This window comes from Pleurodeles waltl, chromosome 2_2 (assembly GCF_031143425.1).
Source record: "Pleurodeles waltl isolate 20211129_DDA chromosome 2_2, aPleWal1.hap1.20221129, whole genome shotgun sequence".
Classification (NCBI taxonomy): Eukaryota; Metazoa; Chordata; class Amphibia; order Caudata; family Salamandridae; genus Pleurodeles; species Pleurodeles waltl.
The window spans coordinates 1133832737-1133853066 of record NC_090439.1 but is presented as its reverse complement, the minus strand read 5'-3'; the positions used below and the strand labels follow the sequence as shown (position 1 = coordinate 1133853066).

Sequence of the window (20330 nt, the reverse complement as noted above, 5' to 3'; positions counted from 1 at the left end):
GACCTCCATGTTAGCGACCTGCTTTTAAATAAAGCAGTTTTTTTTTTTTTAAATGTAGCCCGTTTTCCCTAAGGGAAAACGAGCTGCATTTCAAATAAATCCGAAACCTTTTGTTTCGTTTTTTTCAGGGCAGGGAGTGGTCCCTTGGACCACTCCCTGCCCTGAAAAAATTTTTTGGGGTCCAGTCTCAAACTGGAAGGGGTCCCATGGGGACCCCTTCCAATTTGCGAGTGGGTTAGCATCCACTTGAAGTGGATGGTAACTGCGACTCCATTTGCGACCGCGTACGCGGTCGCAAATGGAGTTGCATACCACTGCGACTCGCAAATAGGAAGGGAACACCCCTTCCTATTTGCGATTCGGAAATGCATTTTGCGAGTCGGTAACGACTCGCAAAATGCATTTCTGCATAGGAAACACGCATTTGCGAGTCGCAAACGGCTGATAATGCCGTTTGCGACTCGCAAAGTGTTTCCTACATCTGGCCCCAAATCCTTACTCTCTGACATGGATGCCTTATGCCTTAAATATAGAACAACTGATCAAGGGACCTACGCATAATAGGGGTCATACGATTGACTTAGTCTTTTCGAATGTCACAGAACTAAAGCCCATCTCACCATGCCCTTTGGCATGGTCCGACCACTTTCTGATAACACTAGAATTAGCCATTTTTAGGCATAGGAAACCCATCCATAATACATCTCTACCTACCAGACGCTGGCGTAATCCTAAAGCTGATGCATGGATAAATATTCTAGAGAGGCATAAACCATCGATCCAAGATAATGTTAAGGATATGTCAGAGTCCTTTAATAATTGGATTACCGGCAGCTTAGATGCTCTTCTGCCTTTTTCCACTAAAGTTAAAGGACGCTGTAGACAGAGCTCTCCTTGGTTTACCCCGCATCTTCTGCATCTCAAAAGAGAATATAGAAAACGGGAAAGGAGATGGTGAAAATCATATGATGAAGTGTTAAAACAAGGGTACAAGAAAGCTATTCGGTCCTATCACACTGAAATAAAAATAGCTCAAACCGGCTACTACTCTGCAAAAATTGAGCAGGCGGAAATTCTCCCGAAAAGATTTTTTGCATTTTTAATGAGATCGCCCAGCCACAGGAGGACCTGGCACTCTTGGATGCCTCTCAGGAACATGTGAATAATCTTGCAACGTATTTCCAACAAAAAGTACTAGACATCTATTCGACCTTCCCCAGAGCTGCTGATCAGGCACAGAAGGCATTAGAACAGAAGTCTATGGGACCCGCTATCCTTTCAGACTTTTGCCTGATATCTGAAGAAGACGTGGGTAAATACCTTTCATCCCTTAACTCAGGATCCCCCCTTGATCCACCCCCTCCCCAGATGCTGACTTTAGGTGCTCCAGCGACGGTTCCTGTTATTACAAATCTCATGAATCTTTCACTGTCCTCTAGCTTAGTGCCAGAACAATGGAAACATGCCATTGTTAAACCACTTCTGAAGAAACCTAATCTTGACCCTGCATTGCTTAGGAACTATAGACCCATCTCACTGTTGTTGCCTGTTCTTTCTAAGATAGCTGAAAAGCACATTAATATTCAACTTTCCAATTTCATGTAGGATAATATTATCCTACACGCTACTCAGATGGGCTGAGATGGTACTGAGATGGCACTGATCGCTGTCACGGAAGAAGCCAGAAGGCGCTTAGACCAGGGTTTCAGCTATCATTCTCCTGGATCTCAGCGCCCCTTTTGACACGGTGGACCTTGACATATTATCTGATAGGATACAAGAGACTGGAATATTTGGGTCTGCCTTAGAATGGATTACTTCCTTTATTAAGAGTAGATCGTATCAAGTTCTAGATAGATCATATTTCTCAGAGTGTGTTAAGAACAGCTATGGAGTTCCGCAGGGGTCCTCCCTCAGCCCCACTTTATTTAATATCTACGTTACCTCTTGCAGAAATAGTCAAGCCCTGGTGTCATATGCAGACGACACACAGCTGGTTGTATCACTATCTAATGACTCCTGCTCTAAAGGTTCAGCACTTGGTCCATGCCTCCAAGCTGTGGCGGCATGGATGTCCGTAAGCAAGTTAAAACTTAATGATAACCAGACGGAAGTGATGATACTCGGGCAGCCCACAAAGCCCATTCCCAATCCATCAATCACAGAGGGTCTTGGATACCTACCCCCACCAGGAGGACTTATCAAGAGTCTTGGGCGGTGATTCTAACCGCGGCGGGCGGCGGTCGCCGCCCGCCATGCGGTTACCGCCAAATGACCGCACCGCGGTCACAAGACCGCGGCAGCCATTCTGGCTTTCCCGCTGTGCTGGCGGGCGACCGCCAAAAGGCCGCCCGCCAGCACAGCGGGAAAGACCCAGCAACGATGAAGCCGGCTCCAAATGGAGCCGGCGGAGTTGCTGGAGTGCGACGGGTGCAGTAGCACCCGTCGCGAATTTCAGTGTCTGCTAGGCAGACACTGAAATTATTTTTGGGGCCCTCTTACGGGGGCCCCTGCAGTGCCCATGCCATTAGCATGGGCACTGCAGGGGCCCCCAGGGGCCCCGCGGCACCCCCTACCACCATCCTGTTCCGGACAGGATGGCGGTAGGGGGTGTCAGAATCCCCATGGCGGCGGAGCGCGCTCCGCCACCATGGAGGATTCTCAAGGGCAGCGGAAAGTCGGCGGTACACCGCCGACTTTCCGTTTCTGGCCGCGGCTGAACCGCCGCGGTCAGAATGCCCAGCGGTGCACCGCCAGCCTGTCGGCGGTGCTACCGCGGTCATTCGCCCTGGCGGTTTTTACCGCCAGGGTTAGAATGACCACCTTGGTGTCTGGCTTGACCCACAATTGTCCATGGCACATCAAGCTAATAAAACGGCTGCCACCTCTTTCGGCCTCCTCAGACTTCTAAGGAAGGTCTTTACAATCTTACCTTCAATAGCCAAAAGAAGTATTATACAGGCATTGATTGGTTCACATTTGGACTATGGAAATGCATTGTATATTGGAGCACCTGGATATGTGATTAAAAAGTTGTAGATAGTCCAGAATGCTTCTGCCCGTTTGCTCCTGAACATACCTAAACATGAATCTATAAAAGCAGGAATTTCCTCTCTCCACTGGCTTCCTGTAGCTAAGCGGATACAATTTAAGACACTGTGCCATATGCATAGAGCACTGCACAATAGAGGTCTGGAAATGTTGAGGACCTTAGCTTCCCTCTACTCACTTAATAGGCCACTGAGATCCTCCACTGCCTTCCTAGTAGTGACCCCTAAAGTGAAGAAGGCCAGATAGGGAGGAAGATCTCTAGGTTTTCAAGGGTCAAAGTTATGGAATTCTCTACCTCTTAGCCTACGAATGATCAGCCATGAACTAACCTTCCGCAAGGCTTTAAAGACTTGGCTATTTAAAACATAATTCCCTCCTCTCTCATTCTCGACTCTAGTGTTCTAACTCCGAGCGCTGGGAGGCCTCCGGGTAGCCATGTGCTACATAAATACACATAACATAACAACATGACATAACATATACAATATCAAACTGAGGTATAGTTTGCACAGAGTCCAGGGGTTCCGCAGAGGCTTAATAAAGGCTAAAGTAGATAATACTAATGCTCTCTTTTGTGGTAGTGTGGTCGAGCAGTTAGGCTTATCAGAGGTTAGTGCAAAGCATTTGTTGTACATACACAAGCAGTAGAAGAAGCACACACTCAATGACTAACTCCAGGCCAATTGGATTTTATATAGAAAAATACCTTTTTGTTACTTTATTATTAGAACCACAAGATTCAGTTCAGAAGTAAATACTGTTGCAGGTAAGTAGTCAACCTAGACATTAATGTAACTTTGTTTCACTTTAGTCAAATAAACAGTTTTTAATAAAACAGAGAATATCTATTTTAAAAGTGGACACTGCAATTTCAGAACAGTTCCTAGGGGAAGAAAATAAAGCACAGTTCTAGAGGTAAGTACATGACTTACACTTCCAGTCTCCGGGGTATAGGTAGTCCATCGTTGGGGTTCCAATTAACCTGGAAAACCCACCACCAGCAACATGGGGCCAGTCAGGTGCAGAGGTCAAAGAGGAGCCAAATTAACGTGATATCCTATGGAGAGAGGGGGACCTCGGAATTCGGTCAACCAGCAGGTAAGTACCTGTGGTTTCAGAGGGCAGACCTGGGGGTTTAGAAGAGCACTGGAGGGGCCCCAAGTAGGCACCAAACATGCACCCTCAGAGGCACAAGGGCAGCTGGGTGCAGGGTGCAGGAAGCATAGTCTTCAATGCTTCTCTATGAGTGGACCCGATGGTCACTCAGAGGTTGCAGGCGAGGTCCAGGGGGTCTTCTCGGACAAACCACAGGCTGGACAGAGAAGAGGGCCACCTGCTGAATGATGCTGTACCGGGGGTCAGATTCTCCAAGGCCTGGGGGCTGCGGGTGCAGTGGTTCTCAAGGCATTGGATATCTTAGTCCAGGGCTGTCAGGGGGGTCCTCTGGATTCCCTCTGCAGGCATCGTCGTGGAGGAGTTGAGAGGCCAACCCAGGGTTGGCACTTGCTCGGAATCGCCTGGGGATCCTCTCTGGCTGGTTGGGCCACCTGGACACGGGCCGTAGGCATGGGGTGCAGTGTGGTTTAGGACTCACACATTCAGCGTGAGGATGGAGTCCTTAGAAGTAGTTTCTTCTTTTTCTTTTTCTTTAGACAGAGCCACTGTCCATGGGGGTTCTTGATCCTCAGTGATGCAGGCAGTCCTCTGGAGGATTTTCAGAGGTCCCTGGACCTGCAGGACCCGTCACCTTTCTTTTGCAGGTTCTTTGAAGCAGGAGACCGGCCGTTAGGGCTGGGGACCAAGTCCGTTGTTGTCTCCTTTCCTTCTCTGCTGGGGTTTCTGCTGAGCAGTCCTTCTTCTTGTGAGGTCGTCAGGAATCTGGTGAGCTGGGTTCAGGGAAGCCCTTAAATACAAGATTTAGGGGCGTTACAGGGGTCAGAGGGCAGTAGCCAATGGCTACTGTCCCTGAGGGTGGCTACACCCCTCCTGTGCCTACTCCCTTTGGGGAAGGGGGCACAAATCTAACCCTATTGGTTTATTTTCTTCAAACTAAGATGGCGGATTCTGCAGGGGGGGTAACCTCAGCTCTGGACACCTTAGGGGTGGTCCTGGCTTGGGTGGTCACTCCTCCCTGCTTTCCCTAATTTTCCCACTGAACTTGCTGCCAAAAGTGGGGCTTTGTCCGAGGGTTGGGCAGCTCCACTAGCTGTAGTGCCCGGGTACATTGTAACATGATGCCTGAGCCTTTGAGGCTCACCGGTAGGTGTTACAGTTCCCGCAGGGGGGAGGTGTGAAGCATCTCCACCCAGTGCAGGCTTTGTTTCTGGCCTCAGAAAGCACAAAGGCCCTCACGCCCTGGGGTCAGAAACTCGCCTGCCAGTGGCAGGCTGGCACAGACCAGTCAGTCCCACACTAGTGGATTAGGTAAAATGCAAAGGGCATCTCTACAGTAAGATGCCCTCTGTGTGCATTTTATTTTAAATATCCAACACTGGCATCAGTGGGGGTTTATTGTGCTGAGGAGTTTGTTTCCAAACTTCCCAGTATTCAGTGAAGCCATTATGGAACTGCGGAGTTCGTAATGACAAACTCCCAGACCATATACTTATATGGCCACTCTGTACTTACATTGTCTAAGAATAGACTTAGACACTGTAGGGCATATTGCTCATGCAGCTATGCCCTCACCAGTGGTATAGTGCGCCCTGCCTTAGGGCTTTAAGGCCTGCTAGAGGAGTGACTTACCTATGCCACGGGCAGTGTTTTGTGGGCATGGCACCCTGATGGGATGCCATGTTGACTTTGCCTTTTTCTCCCCACCAACACACACAATCTGTAATGGCAGTGTGCATGTGTTAGGTGAGGGGTCATTAGGGTGGCACAACACACTCTGCAGCCCTTATGGACCCTCCCTGGTCACACGGCCCCTGGTACCACTGGTACCCTTTACAGGGAACTTATCTGTGTGCCAGAGGTGTGCCAACTGTGGAAACAATGGTACAGATTTAGGGAAAGAACACTGGTGCTGGGGCCTGGTTAGCAGGATCCCACCACACTCTCAGTCAAGTCAGCATCAATATTAGGCAAAAAGTTGGGGGAAGGGTAACTGCAACAAGTGCCAGTTTCCTACACCACACTTCACTGTATTGAGCACTTCTCTTCCAAGAGCCCGGCCCTCGTTGCTGAGGCCGAGTTGGGTTGGTCAGTGGTCATTTGAGAGGCATTGTGCTCCTGGACATTTTGCCATCCATTGGACCAACCCACCTCAACCCTAGCAAGGGTGGCCAGGCCCTGGGACATTACAATATTCACTTGACCAACCTACCCTACCCTCTGCAGGAGGGTCCAGGTAACCAAACATTGCACAATCTCTGAAACCACCCCGCCTTGTCCTACCCTCAGCAAGGGGGGCTGCCCCCCAGACACTATACTATCCGTGTGCCCAATCCACTTCACCCTACCCCTAGAAAGAGGGGCTGGGCCCATTTCACTCTACCATCTGCTTTTCTCTCACTGCTAGTAGTCTGCAACTACGAGTGCTGCCTGTAGTTTATCTGGTTCTACTACATTCCACGGGTGCGCGGTTACACTCGACATGGTGTACTGAACATATAGACAGGGCAACAGAACTTATCCAATTTTGTGGCTGCAGTGTTATCTGCATAATTATGGATTTGTTGTATTTGCCACTTCATTATTTAATCTACTGCTGCATAATCTTCAGATTTTAACCAAAAATTGTTGTTTGTAGCTCAAATGGATTAGAAGCTACTAAACACATGGTGACACATGGTGCAGTGCAGTCGGAGACCCTATGCAAAGCTTGACTGGTCACCTTTCAGTTTATTGCTGTATTTGGGTGGCTAAAGCAGTACTAATGAGGTGCACCTTTCCCTAGATAGTGTTGAGATGTGCAAAATAAACACTGTTCGAAATAGGGCCTCTAGTTGGCAGTCGGCTTACACCCTGTTCAAGTAGGGACCCTCAATCTAGTCTGGGTAAGTGAGTCGCCCTCCTAAGATAACCCGTGCTCACCCCCTTTGTAGCTTGGCACAAGCAGTCAGGCTAATTCCAGAGGCAATGTATTAAGTATTTGTACCCACACATTAGCTCTAACTGGGATTGCAGTGCCGATCACGGAGTCACAGGGACCCCAAGTACAGTACCTTAGAAACGAGTCAGAGTCAAAGACATAGCATGGAGTTGTGGAGGTCAGGTGTCGCTGGAGCCAGTCCGGCATTGGTTCAGTGCTGCTACGCAGGCGGTGAAGCATTGGTTCCTTATGGAGATGAGGTGTCAGTTCCTTACGGAGGCGGTGGAGGTGATGAGGCATCGGCAGCAAGGCGGTGGCTCCTGACGATCCGGCGGGGTCTATGAGTTTAGCGGTTCAACATGTGATAAGGCGACTTCACTGGCTCGTGGTCACACCATGGACGTCAGTGACATGGCACTTGGGACTCATGATGTCGCAGATCTTCACAAGTACTGTGCCATCTTTGGGCCAGTTGCGTCGGGCCTGCGGCATCGGTCATTGCGCTTCAGCATGGACCATGGCTTTGGGTGTAGGCAGCGGCACTGGTTCTGGAATCGTCCGGAGTCAATGTACTTGGTTCGTCTTGTTTTTATGCCAACTTTCACTCCCAATGGCCCAGGAACGGGAGTGGGCACCACCTGGCAAGTCAGGGTCCTCAGCACAAAAACCTAGAGGCTGTTAGGTGAAGTTTTTGCTGTCCCTGAGACTTCTTAACAGGAGGTAAGCTCAGTCCAAGCCCTTGGAGAAACTTCACAAGCAGGATAAACAGCAAAGTCCACTCTTTGTCCTCTCCAAAGCAGAAGCAGCAACTGCTGGCCAGCCCAGAAAAGCACACGCAGCAAAGGGGCTGTACTCCTCCTTACACTCCTCCTCACAGCTCTTCGGCTCTTCTCCATGACAAAGACTCCTCTTGATCCAGAAATGTTCTTCAAGTCTGGGGTTTTGGGTCCAATACTTATACTCATTTCTGCCTCTAAAGTAGGCAAACTTCAAAGAAAGGTCTTTGTAGTGCACAAGACCCTGTTTTTCCTGCCCTAGTCCAAGATGCACTCTAGGGAGTTGGAGACTACATTGTGTAAGGATAGGAACAGCCCTATTCAGGTGCAAGTGACAGCTCCTCCCGCCACTCTAGCCCAGGAAGACCCATCAGGATATGCAGCGCACACCTCAGCTACCTTTGTGTGACTGTCAAGAGTGAATTCACAACCAGCCCAACTGTCATCCTGGCCCAGATGTGTATTCCACAGACAGGCAGAGGCACAGGATGGTTAAACAAGAAAATGCTCATGTTCTAAAAGTGGAATTTTCAAACATGCAGTCTAAAAAACACCTTCACTAAAAGATGTATTTTTAAAGTCTGAGTTGGGACCCCAAACTCCACATCTCTATCTGCTCCCAATGGGCAATTACATTTAAAAGATCTTTCAGGGCAATCTCCATGTTAACCTATGGGAGAGATAGGCTTTGCAATAGTGAAAAACAAATTTGGCAGCATTTCACTATCAGGACATGTAAAAAAACATCAGTACATGTCCTACCTTTTAAATACACTGCTCCCTGCCCATTGGGCTGTCTTGGGCCTACCTTAGGCAGTCGCGGCTTGCTTCCATCAGAAGAGGAGGGGTGGGTGCGGTGCGCAGGGGTGGAGGAGTAGGAGGGGGTAAAATTGAATAAAAAAATAAAACATAAAAATGTACCTGATCCGCCGCGCCTCTCCTCTTTCTCCCATCGCTGCAGGCTGGCACAGGCTCCCAGCCTGCCCTGCGGCCAATCCTGATGCTGCTCTAAGCAGCGTCAGGATTGGCTGGGAGCACCCAGCCAGGGCGCTCCCAGGCAGACTGGGAGCCTGTGCATGCCCTCTCCAGCCTAGCAACTGTTAAGCTGGGCTGGAGAGAGCTTACTGTGCATGTGTGTTTGACCGGCCCGAGACGGCCGGCCAACCATACCTGCGCACTAAGGGGAGTGCCCAGAGCACTCCCCACATTGCTCATCACCCCTGTGGCCCCACCCCTTTAAGAAACAAAACAATAATAAACATGGTTTATTATCATTTTGTTTGTTAAAGGTTTTGCAGCTTCTGCTGCTGGTGGGGAAGCGACGCTCCTCCGCCCTAATGGAGGAGCTGCCGCTGACCTTTGGAGTGACTTGTAATAAAAGGGAAGGTTTGGGCCTAGCAAGTGGGTGCACTTGCGAGGTCGAACTGGCAGTTCCAAACTGCACACACAGACACTGGAGTGGCAGGCCTGAGCCACGTTTACAGGGCTACTCGTGGGTGTCACAATCAGAGCTGCAGCCCACTAGTAGCAATTGATTTACAGGCCCTGGGAACCTCTAGTACCCTTTACTAGGGACTTAGTGTAATGATGTAACATGGCTCCATGCCAGAACACTGGGCATGGAACCAGCTGGTTCTGAGGTTCTGTCATGCAGGGTTCTCTGCATGACAGTTGATATGCTGGCTGTTGGTTGAGGCTGTAATAAATACCTCCTACCACATATCTTCATCTGGTGTGGATTCACTTTATTACACTGGCGATGAGGATGGGATAAAAAGGAACCCAGAGGAAGGGACAGCCTCAACAACAACAAAGAAGGAAGAGCTTGGATTATTTAAGAGAAAAACGGAGATAACTTACAGAGACGTGCTGGGAGAGGATCGAGCGTCTTGCAGCATGTTCTAGCGGAGAAAAGTGTGAAATTGCGGTTGTAGGGGCTTTGTGGAAAGCTGTTTGAGCATTTACTAAGGATCAAAGTGGTCTCTGGATGCTTCACGACGTCAGAAGGTCAGTGAGCAATTGAAAAAGGACTGTAAGCTGTGGGAATTGTTGGCGGCCATCTTGAGTGTGGTGAAAGGAGAAAAACAAGCCAGATTGTCTGAAGAAAATAGACTGGATGTTTGGTTGCGGCCATTTTGAGTGAGGAAAACGATCTGAGATTGCTCCAAGAGAAAGCAAGCCCAACTGCCTGAAGAAAACGGACTAAATGTTTTGTGGCGGCCATCTTAGATGAGGAAGAAGGAATTTTTTTTTATTTGTTAAAAAATTTTTTTTTTACAGCGCAATTGTTGGAGGACATCGAAGAAGAACATCGACGGTCTATTGGAAGTTGAAACTTAGACGGAGACTGGATAAGGATCACTATATTGGTTTGTGGTCACGGGAATATACATTTCTTTGGAAACTTTATTGCACTTGTGGAATACAAGTATTGGGCGTAGTAAAATGAAGTAAACTGAAAAGGTCGTCTCTGCGGCGACAAACACACCTGAAGACACGTGTTTGATATAGCGGCATCGTGCTGGGACATACGGTGACTGGGAAACCTTTTGGACTTTAAGTACTTTTAGCAACTAGTAGGGTTTGGAATATATTGTGGGGAAGAAGTGTTTTACACCTCTTGTGAGTATGCAGAATGTTACGGCGCCGCCGGTTTTCTTGTCCGATCCAGGAGAACCGGTTATTAAGTGGAAGAAATGGAAAAAGATTTTTGAGAATTATGCCAGGGTGTGTGGTACGAATTTGAGTGGTGAAAGGAAGCAGGCACTTTTGTTACATTGTTTAGGGGGTGAAGGACAGGAGGTGTTGGAAAATCTACCTCCATTGTCGCAAGCTGATCAGAGGGGGTTGAATGAATATGAAATATGTGCAAGACAACTAGATTTACATTACTTGCCAAAAATTAGTACTATTATGGAAAGGTACCATTTTGGTTTGCGGGAGCAAGGGAAAGAGGAGAGTGTTGAAGAATATATTACGGCGTTACGGAAGTTGGCTTCAAGTTGTAAATTTGGGGCGTTGGTAGAAGAAAGGATTAGAGATCAGTTTGTGCTGAGGTGTTGCAGTGATAAAGTGAGGGAAGAACTCTGGCTAAAGGACGAGCCACCGTTGGATGAGGTTGTTAGTATTGCAAAAAGGGTAGAGCATATGTTAAAGTGTGTTGGAGAACTAAGTAAAGCACATAAAGAAGACAAGGTCAGTGTAAAAGCACAAGAAGTGGAGTGTCAAGTCATACAAAAAGATGAGAAGAAAAAAAAGTATGAGGGTGTCCGTGAGAAAGGTGTTGTAATTGAAAATAGCGCCGAAAAGACACAGGGGAATAGGAGGTTTGCAACACCTTTTCAAGGAAATTGCTACAGATGTGGAAGATTTGGACACATGGCTAAAGCAAGTGAGTGTCCTGCTAATAGGATTACTTGTAATGTTTGCGGAAAAAGAGGACATTTTGGGAAAAATTGTAGGATGAGGAATAGGAGAGATTCTAGATCAGAAATAAAGGAAGTCAGTTTTCAAGTTAGTGAGAGTGAGGTGGAACACCCCTCTGAATGGGTTTTGGTGGGGGATGTTAGAGTCAAAATGAAATTTGATTCGTGCTCTCACATCACGTTTCTCTCAAAGGATCTTTTTATGAAGAATTTTCAAGGAAGGAAGAAACTGTTCAAACCTAATATTAAACCTACGGGTTATGGTGGGTTGCCAATTAAGTTATTAGGTTATTTTGATGACTGCATTGAGTACAATGGTAGGTTCACTGATGCTAGGATTTATGTTGCTGAGAGGGGTGATAATTTGTTGAGCTGGAGTCATCAAGGACGTTTGGGTGTCATTCTCAATCCTAATGCACATCCATCTGTTCAGGTACAATCTATTGAGGGTGACGAAAACAAGTTTGTGAGAGCTTTTGGTGAATTGTTCAGTGACACCTTGGGGTGTTTAAAGGGGTACAATCACCATATTAAGTTGAAACAGGGCACAGTACCAGTTGTGGCAAAAGTTAGACGCATTCCCATTTGTGTCCAAGACGCTGTACAAAAAGAGATAGATAAATTGTTGTCCACTGGTGTTATACAGCCTGTAGAGGCAACGGAGTGGTTAGCTCCCATTGTTGTGGCACGTAAACCAAATAATGAAATCCGTCTATGTGTGGATCTTCGTGCCTTAAATAAAGAAGTGGTGGTTGACAAGTTCCCACTTCCCAATATTGAGGAATTAGTATCATCGTTGGATGGTGCTTGTTATTTTACCACTCTGGATATGGCATCAGCATACCATCAGGTTCCGTTGAGTAAAGAGTGTCAAGAATTAACGGCTTTTATTACGCCTATGGGGGCCTTCAAGTTTTTGCGTATGCCGTTTGGGCTGGTTTCTGCGGCCTCAGTATTCCAGAGGATTATGGAAGATTTTTTTAAAGGCATTTCAGGCGTAAAGTGCTACCAGGACGATGTATTAATATGTGGGAGAGACGTGAGAGAACATGATGAGAGGGTGCATGCTGTGCTTAAAAGGATGCTTGATGCTGGGTTATCTCTTAGGCGAAGCAAATGTAAATTTGGAGTCAGTGAACTGGACTATTTGGGTCATCATATTTCACGGCAGGGGGTGAGTCCTAAAAAGGATTTGGTGGACACTATCGAAATGTTAAAAGAACCGTGTACAAAAGATGAGGTTTCTTCATTCTTAGGTAATGCAGAATTTTATAACAAATTTATACGAAATTTTGCAGATAAGACAGTAAATCTAAGGAAGTTGATGTGTAAGAATGCAGAGTTTGTTTGGACGGAAGAGTGTGGTACAGAATTTAAACAAGTAAAAAATGATCTCAGGAATGCACCAAACTTACAAGCTTTTGTACCTGGGAATCCCACTTTCATTGTTACTGATGCGAGTATAAAGGGGCTGGGTGCTCTTCTTTTTCAGATCAGGAAGGGCCAAGAGGTGCTAATAGCTTGTGCTTCAAGATGCTTGAAAGGGGCAGAGATATGTTATTCTGTTATAGAGAAGGAAGCGTTGGCAATATTCTGAATGAAGATATGTGGTAGGAGGTATTTGGAACCAGCTTGTTCTGAGGTTCTGTGATGCAGGGTTCTCTGCATGACAGTTGATATGCTGGCTGTTGGTTGAGGCTGTAATAAATACCTCCTACCACATATCTTCATCTGGTGTGGATTCACTTTATTACACTTAGTAGTAAACCAAATATGCCAATCAGGGATAAACCAATCAGAATCACAATTTACACAGAGAGCATATGCACCTTAGCACTAGTCACCAGTGGTAAAGTGCCCAGAGTCCTAGGGCAAACAAAAAGAAGGTCAGAAAAACAGGAGGAAGGAGGCAAAACGTCTGGGGATAACCCTGCAAAAAAGGCCAGGTCCAACAAAAACATAGTACAGTAATACTGAAACAGAACGTGCTGCATTACCCCGTATGGTTTTTATTTTCCTGCTGAAATAATTTAGCTAACCCTACCACATAGTTTGGTCCTCACCCACCGCATAATTCTAGTGGCCCTGCAGTGAGCTGTAGGTCTGCACGCCTGTCATCATGTATCTGTGAACAGAGTCGGCTTCAGGGCAGTGCGAGAGGTGCGGCCGCACCGGGTTCTGACCTGGATTGAGGGGCGCTGACCTCAGGGGGCGCTGTGTTTAGCAATAACTTACGAAACTTGAGATTCAAAAGCACCTGCCGAAAGGTTCCTTGTGCATCCAGCCTTCCGGAAACAATTAAAATGTCAAGATACCTCTTAGGATTAGGTGTTCCTGCTAGAGAGAGAGAGATGGGAGTTTTGTCTAGCGGCAGCTTTGACTCAAAGTAGTGTAGAGGGTTAATGTGCCTGCTGCAAAGAACAGAACTCTAGTTTATGTGGATAGCTGAGTGGATTAGTAAAGCCAGCCTTTGCAAGTGCTTTAAAACAAATGGATGTCTGTGAAAGGGGGGCTATGGAGAGATGAGGGGCACATTTTCCGGGTGGTAGTGAGTGAATCCGAGGAGGTGGTCATGGGGTGAGGGGAGCCAAAAAGATTGTCGTGCAGGGCGCTACCAGCACTAAAGCCGGACCAGCCTGTGAAACTACATTCCCGGATTCTGTGTCCTACCCAGGAGCGCTTGTGGTGGTGCAACCGTGGTCAGTGGACGTGTGGGTCTGAGCAGCTCACACCCTCTGCAGTATTTAAAGTGATTTCAGGGAGAGGACCCGGCACAGCTCAGGACAGACATGGCGGCTGCAGACCCCAGGGCCAGGCTCCAGGAAGAGGCCACCTGCTCCTTCTGCAGGTAGCTGTTCACTGACCCCGTGACCATGGACTGTTGACACATCTTCTGTCTCTCCTGCCTCAGGACATACATGAGTAATGAGGACTTGGAGAAAGCCTGCCCCGAACGCAAGGAGGTCTTTCAGCAAGTAAAGGAACTGGAAGCACATGCAGAAACAGGAAACACAACTGAGACGGGGAACAAACTGCAAACAGCGCCTAGAGGCAGCGGACCAGGAAGTCTGTGTGAGGAGCACGGGGAGAGGCTGCAGCTCTTCTGTGAAACTGACGGTGCACTCCTGTGTGTGGTCTGTAGGGAGTCCCAGGCGCACCGACCGCACCGTGTGACCCCCGTCAATGAGGCCGAGCAGGAGTACAAGGTGAGAGGACTTGAGTCAGACTCTGGAACAGAGGGTCACAAGTGAGTAAACACACAGCTGCATAGCGCCCCATCAGACTAAACTGCTTCGAGGAGCCGAGCAAAAGTACAAGGTAAGAGGAACTGGAGTCAGAATCAGGAACAGAGGGCCTTGAATGAATAAACACACTTGTATAGCGCCTCTGTTACACTGAACTGCTTCGAGGAGCCTCGCATGAGTACAGGGTGAGGAACTGGAGTCAGAATCAGGCACAGAGGGCCGTGAATGAATAAACACACTTGTATATAGCGCCTCTGTTACACTGAACTGCTTCGAGGAGCCTCGCGTGAGTACAGGGTGAGGAACTGGAGTCACAATCAGGAACAGAGGGCCATTAGTGAATAAACACACTTGTATAGCGCCTCTGTTATACTGAACTTCTTCGAGTAGCCGCGAATGAGTACAAGGTGAGAGGGACTGGAGTCAGAATCAGGCACAGAGGGTCATGAGTGAATAAACACACTTGTATAGCGCCTCTGTTACACTGAACTGCTTCGAGGAGCCTCGCATGAGTATAAGGTGAGAGGGACTGGAGTCAGAATCAGGCACAGAGGGCCGTGAATGAATAAACACACTTGTATATAGCCCCTCTGTTACACTGAACTGCTTCGAGGAGCCTCGCATGAGTACAGGGTGAGGAACTGGAGTCAGAATCAGGAACAGAGGGCCATTAGTGAATAAACACACTTGTATAGCGCCTCTGTTATACTGAACTTCTTCGAGTAGCCGCGAATGAGTACAAGGTGAGAGGGACTGGAGTCAGAATCAGGCACAGAGGGCCGTGAATGAATAAACACACTTGTATAGCGCCTCTGTTACACTGAACTGCTTCGAGGAGCCTCGCATGAGTACAGGGTGAGGAACTGGAGTCAGAATCAGGCACAGAGGGCCGTGAATGAATAAACACACTTGTATATAGCCCCTCTGTTACACTGAACTGCTTCGAGGAGCCTCGCATGAGTACAGGGTGAGGAACTGGAGTCAGAATCAGGAACAGAGGGCCATTAGTGAATAAACACACTTGTATAGCGCCTCTGTTATACTGAACTTCTTCGAGTAGCCGCGAATGAGTACAAGGTGAGAGGGACTGGAGTCAGAATCAGGCACAGAGGGCCGTGAGTGAATAAACACACTTATATAGCGCCTCTGTTACACTGAACTGCTTCGAGGAGCCGAGCATGAGTACAAGGGGACAGGAGTCAGAATCAGGCACAGAGGCTCATGAGTGAAACAGCACGAGCCTAGAACAAGTGATCAATTGATAACCAGTAAACTACCTTACCATTTAATTATTCCAATGTGTTAATATCCCGATCGTTAATAAATGACTGGGAAAGGATGTTCCGATAGTTAAGAGACTGTGATTTGCGCTTTGAGGGATGCACGTGATTCTGCTACAAGACAACTCAGCTCCCAACAGACACACAGCGCGTTTTACAAACTCACCAAACGCGCGAGTGCGGTCAAGCCAAGGTCATAGGGCCCAATGTACGACGTCATTATGCGGTCGCCTCGGGTGAATTTCGACTTGTGCGACCGCGTAAGGGTCTTTCAGAATGTACCATCCCTGTTTTGCGAGCGGGAGACAAATACCGATTCACAAAATAGGGACTGCGCGTCGCAATTAGGAAGGGGCGTCCCGAGGGGTCCCTACCACACTGCAAGTCGCAGGGGGATGTATGATTGATTTGGGACCGAAATTGCGGTTGCAAAACAATCGCAGTTACCACCAATTTCAAATTTGGAGTAACCCATTCCCAACCGGGAACGGGTCCCCAAAGACCCCTTCTCCTTTCCCAATGGAAGCAAAAATATTTTTTGAGAGCAGACAGTGGTCCCACAGACAACTTCCTACTCTGGAATATTGAACTGAAACGTTTAATTTTTTTTTTTTAAATGCATCAAATGTTCCTTTAAGGAAAACGGGCTGCATTAAAAAAAAAACTGCTTTATTTAAAAAGCAGTCACAGACATGGTGGTCTGCAGTCTCCAGCAGGCCACCATCCCCGTGAGTGCCCATACTCGCAATGGGGTCGCACACTGCGACCCACCTCATGAATATTAATGAGGTAGGTACTTTAGGACCCCATTCGGAATCGCAAGCAGTGTGAGTTGCACTGTTGTGCATTTGGTTTTGCGACTTGCAATTTGGAACTCACAAATGAGTCCCAAATTACGAGTTGCAAAACCCGAGGTCGTACATCTGGCCCTTAGTGCGTAAATGTGACACTGCTCCAGCAGTACTCACTAGACACAGCCTCTGGTGCTGTTACAACCACAAGGCAGCTACAAGCCACAGAGATGGCTAAACATCGCTTACCACAAAAACACGTCCGACTTGTCGCACCACACCCTGACACACACCACACCCTGACACACACCACATCAGACACAGCCCCTGCCACCCACACATTCACAGAAGGGTCCGAGAAGCTGAGATGGCAAAACGTGTACTACCTCAATGGCTCATCTACACCCAATACAACAGCTACCCAGAAGAAATCACCTCCATGAGCGAAGCGCTAGATCAGTGCAAAAGTATTGAGCAAATATTTCTCAAAAAGTGCCACCCAAGGTTGAGAAGTGGAAACCTCTGTAACCCAACAGAGTAAAGTAAAGGGAAATGTCGTTTGGCACACGCACCTGGTACAGGCAGCTCAGACCAGGATGTCGACGGCCCCACTCCAGTATAAACCCACTGTCCAATACTAAACACTGCATTTATTTCTACCCTCGCTGACCACTGTCCAATACTAAACAAAACCGTCATTCCTACCCTCGCTGACCACTGTCCAGTACTAAACAAAACAGTCATTTCTACTCCTGCTGACCACTCTCTAATACTAAACACTGCAGCCATATCTACCCTCGCTGACCACTGTCCAATACTGAACAAACACTACAGTCATTTCTACCCTTGCTGATCAGTGTCCGGTGTCAAACACTGCAGTCATTTCTACCCTCGCTCACCAGTGTCCAGTACTAAGCAAACACTACAGTCATTTCTACCCTGGCTAACCACTGTTCAATACTAAACATACAATCATTTCTACCCTTGCTGACCACTGTCCAGTACTAAACAAACACTGATAATTTCTACCCTCGCTGACCACTGTTCAGTACTAAACAAACACTGCAGTCATTTCTACCCTCACTGACCACAGTCCAATACTAAACAAAACAGTCATAGCTACCTTTGTTGACTGATGTCCACTACTAAATACTGCAGTCATTTCTACCTTTGATGAATGATGTCCAATACTAAACAGAACAGTCATTTCTACCTTCTCTGACCACTGTCCAATACTAAACAAACACTGCAATAATTTCTACCCTCGCTGACCACTGTCCAATACTAAACAAAACGGTAATTTCTACCTTCGATGACCGATGTCCAATACTGAACAGTGCAGTCATTTCTACTTTTGATGACTGATGTCCAATACTGAACAGTGCAGTCCTTTCTACCCTCACTGACATCTGTCCAATACTAAACAAAACAGTAATTTATACCTACACTGACCACTGTTCAATACTAAACACTGCAGACATTTCTAGCCTCGCTGACCACTGTCCAACACTGAACACTGCAGACATTTCTACCCCCGCTGACCACTGCCCAATACTAAACAAAACAGTCATTTCTACCCTCGCTGACCACTGTCCAATACTGAACACAGCAATCAGTTCTGCCCTTGCTGACCACTGTTCAATACTAAACAAGTCATTTCTACCCTCGCTGACCACTGTCCAATTCTACACTATATTTCTACCTTCACTGAACACTGTCCAACACTAAACAAAACAGTCATTTGTACCCTTGCTATCCACTCTCTAATACTAAACAAAACAGTCATTTCTACTGTTGAAGTTGGCCCCACTCTGCAGGGTCAGCCCCAAAACGTTTTGCCGTCACCATTTCTGTTTGCTGAATTCATTTTTGTTGGCCTTAGGACTTTACCACTGCTAACCATTGCAAAGGTGCTTGTGCTCTCTAATTTGGTACAAGTGTTTTACCCCCAATTGGCACATTTAATTTACTCATAAGTCCCCAGTAAAGGTGTACCACATGTACCAAGGGCCTGTAAATTACATACTAGTACTTGGCCTGTAGGGTTTATTGTGCCACCCACTTAAGTAGCCCTTTAAAGACATGTCTAAGGCCTGCTGTTGCTGCCTATGTGTAGTTTTAAAGTGTCAGTTCGACCTGTCAAGATAAACCTTTTACCAGACCTAATCCTCCCTTTTTAACACATATAAGTCACGCATATGGTAGGCCCTAGGCAAACCATAAGGAAGGTTGGATTGTATTAAAAAAATAGGACCAGAATTTTTAAGTTTTACATGTCCAGGTATTGAAAAACCCCCAAATGTATCTTTCACTACTGTAAGGTGCGTCTCTCCCATAGGATAACATTTGGTTACCTTATTACAATTATTAAGTGCTTACGTTTGATTGGGCAATAATGAGGACAAAGGTAACCACTAAGATTTTAGAGAACCTGGGGTACTGCAATATGTAGAAAAACGGCAGCTCACAATAATACTGTATTAATACAAAAACATACAGGGGTATCTATATGATATATGAGACCAATAATTAATTTCCCTTAGAGTTATAGTACATTTGTTTGAAAAAAAAAACACTGTATGTGAAAGGACATATTGGTCTCCATATATCATCTGGAGACCCCTGTATGTTTTTTTTATTAATATCAGTGTGAGCCGCCGTTCTTTATTCATAATTTAATTGGCAGCAGGTAGAAATGTCATATTTTGGCTCAAATTAATTGTAATTTAAAATCCTATTTGTAGGAAATTGGTCTGGTGTGTGGTGGGTACCTAGGATACTTACACCTTATACCAGGTCCAGGGTCCCCCTATCAGTGAAATGTAGGCAGTGTCTAGAAGCCAGGCTCTCTAGAGGTAGCTGTGGATGAGCAGCCAAGTGTTATCTGGGAAACATGCAAAGCTCATGCAATACCACTGTAGTAACACAGCACTTACACACATGAAATAAAACACTCAGTGTTACAAAAATAAAGGTACTGTATTTCAGTGACACAATTACCAAAAAGTACTAGAAAGGTAACCCTCCAATAGGAAGTAAGTAACACACTAGATATGTACACTAGTAATCAGAAGTAGGCATAAAAAGTGATAGAAAACACTGCAATAGCAAATAGACAATAGTGACCCTAGAGGGAGCCCAAACCATATACTAAAAAAAATGGAATGCGAATGCAGGACCCCCACCTAGATAAGTTGGATGTGTAGAGAGGAGCTGGAAGAACTAGAATCCTCCAAAGATAAGTACGACAGTGCCCCTCAGTGATCAGGATGAAAAGAGTAAGTTACTGGATTTTCCCCAAACCACCCAAAAGGACAAAAAAAAGATAATGCAACACCCAGACAAAACTGCAAAAATCCAGTGGTGGATTCTTGAAGAGGAAGACCTGTGGAAAAAGGGGACCAAGTCCAGAAGTCGCAGGACTGTCCGGTGGTGGCAGGAGCCACTACCCACCTGTCTGTGGTTGCAGAAGTTGGTCGACGGTAGGATGAAGACGGTCAGCAATGGAGCCCTGGAGTCGGTGAAGAGTTCGTGGAGGATGCAGTCAACGTCCAATGCCGGATGGATATTGCAGTCAGTCAGTGGCATAGAAAAGCCCCCAACAAGCCTTGGCAAAGGCAGAAGTTGCGGTAAAGCAAAAGTGGAGCTGCCGGGAACCAGCAAGGTCCAGGAGGCTTAACCCAAGGGGGGAGTCTTAAGGGGACCCTCAGCAAGGCAGAGAGTCCACAG

At 46.9% G+C, this 20330-nt stretch overlaps 1 protein-coding gene across 2 annotated transcripts in view; it reads left to right on the top strand.

Annotated features, from left to right (window-relative positions):
* Nucleotides 1-14027: 14027 nt before the first annotated feature.
* Nucleotides 14028-20330, top strand: part of LOC138282949 (E3 ubiquitin-protein ligase TRIM39-like) — a 197095-nt gene continuing 190792 nt past the window's right edge. The window contains exon 1 of one of the 2 annotated variants that reach the window (XM_069221016.1): nucleotides 14028-14491. In XM_069221016.1, the coding sequence (XP_069077117.1) occupies nucleotides 14204-14491 (288 nt within the window). In that variant the 5' untranslated portion in view covers nucleotides 14028-14203. The remainder of the gene's footprint in view (nucleotides 14492-20330) is intronic. The other variant, XM_069221014.1, reaches the window with a different exon arrangement.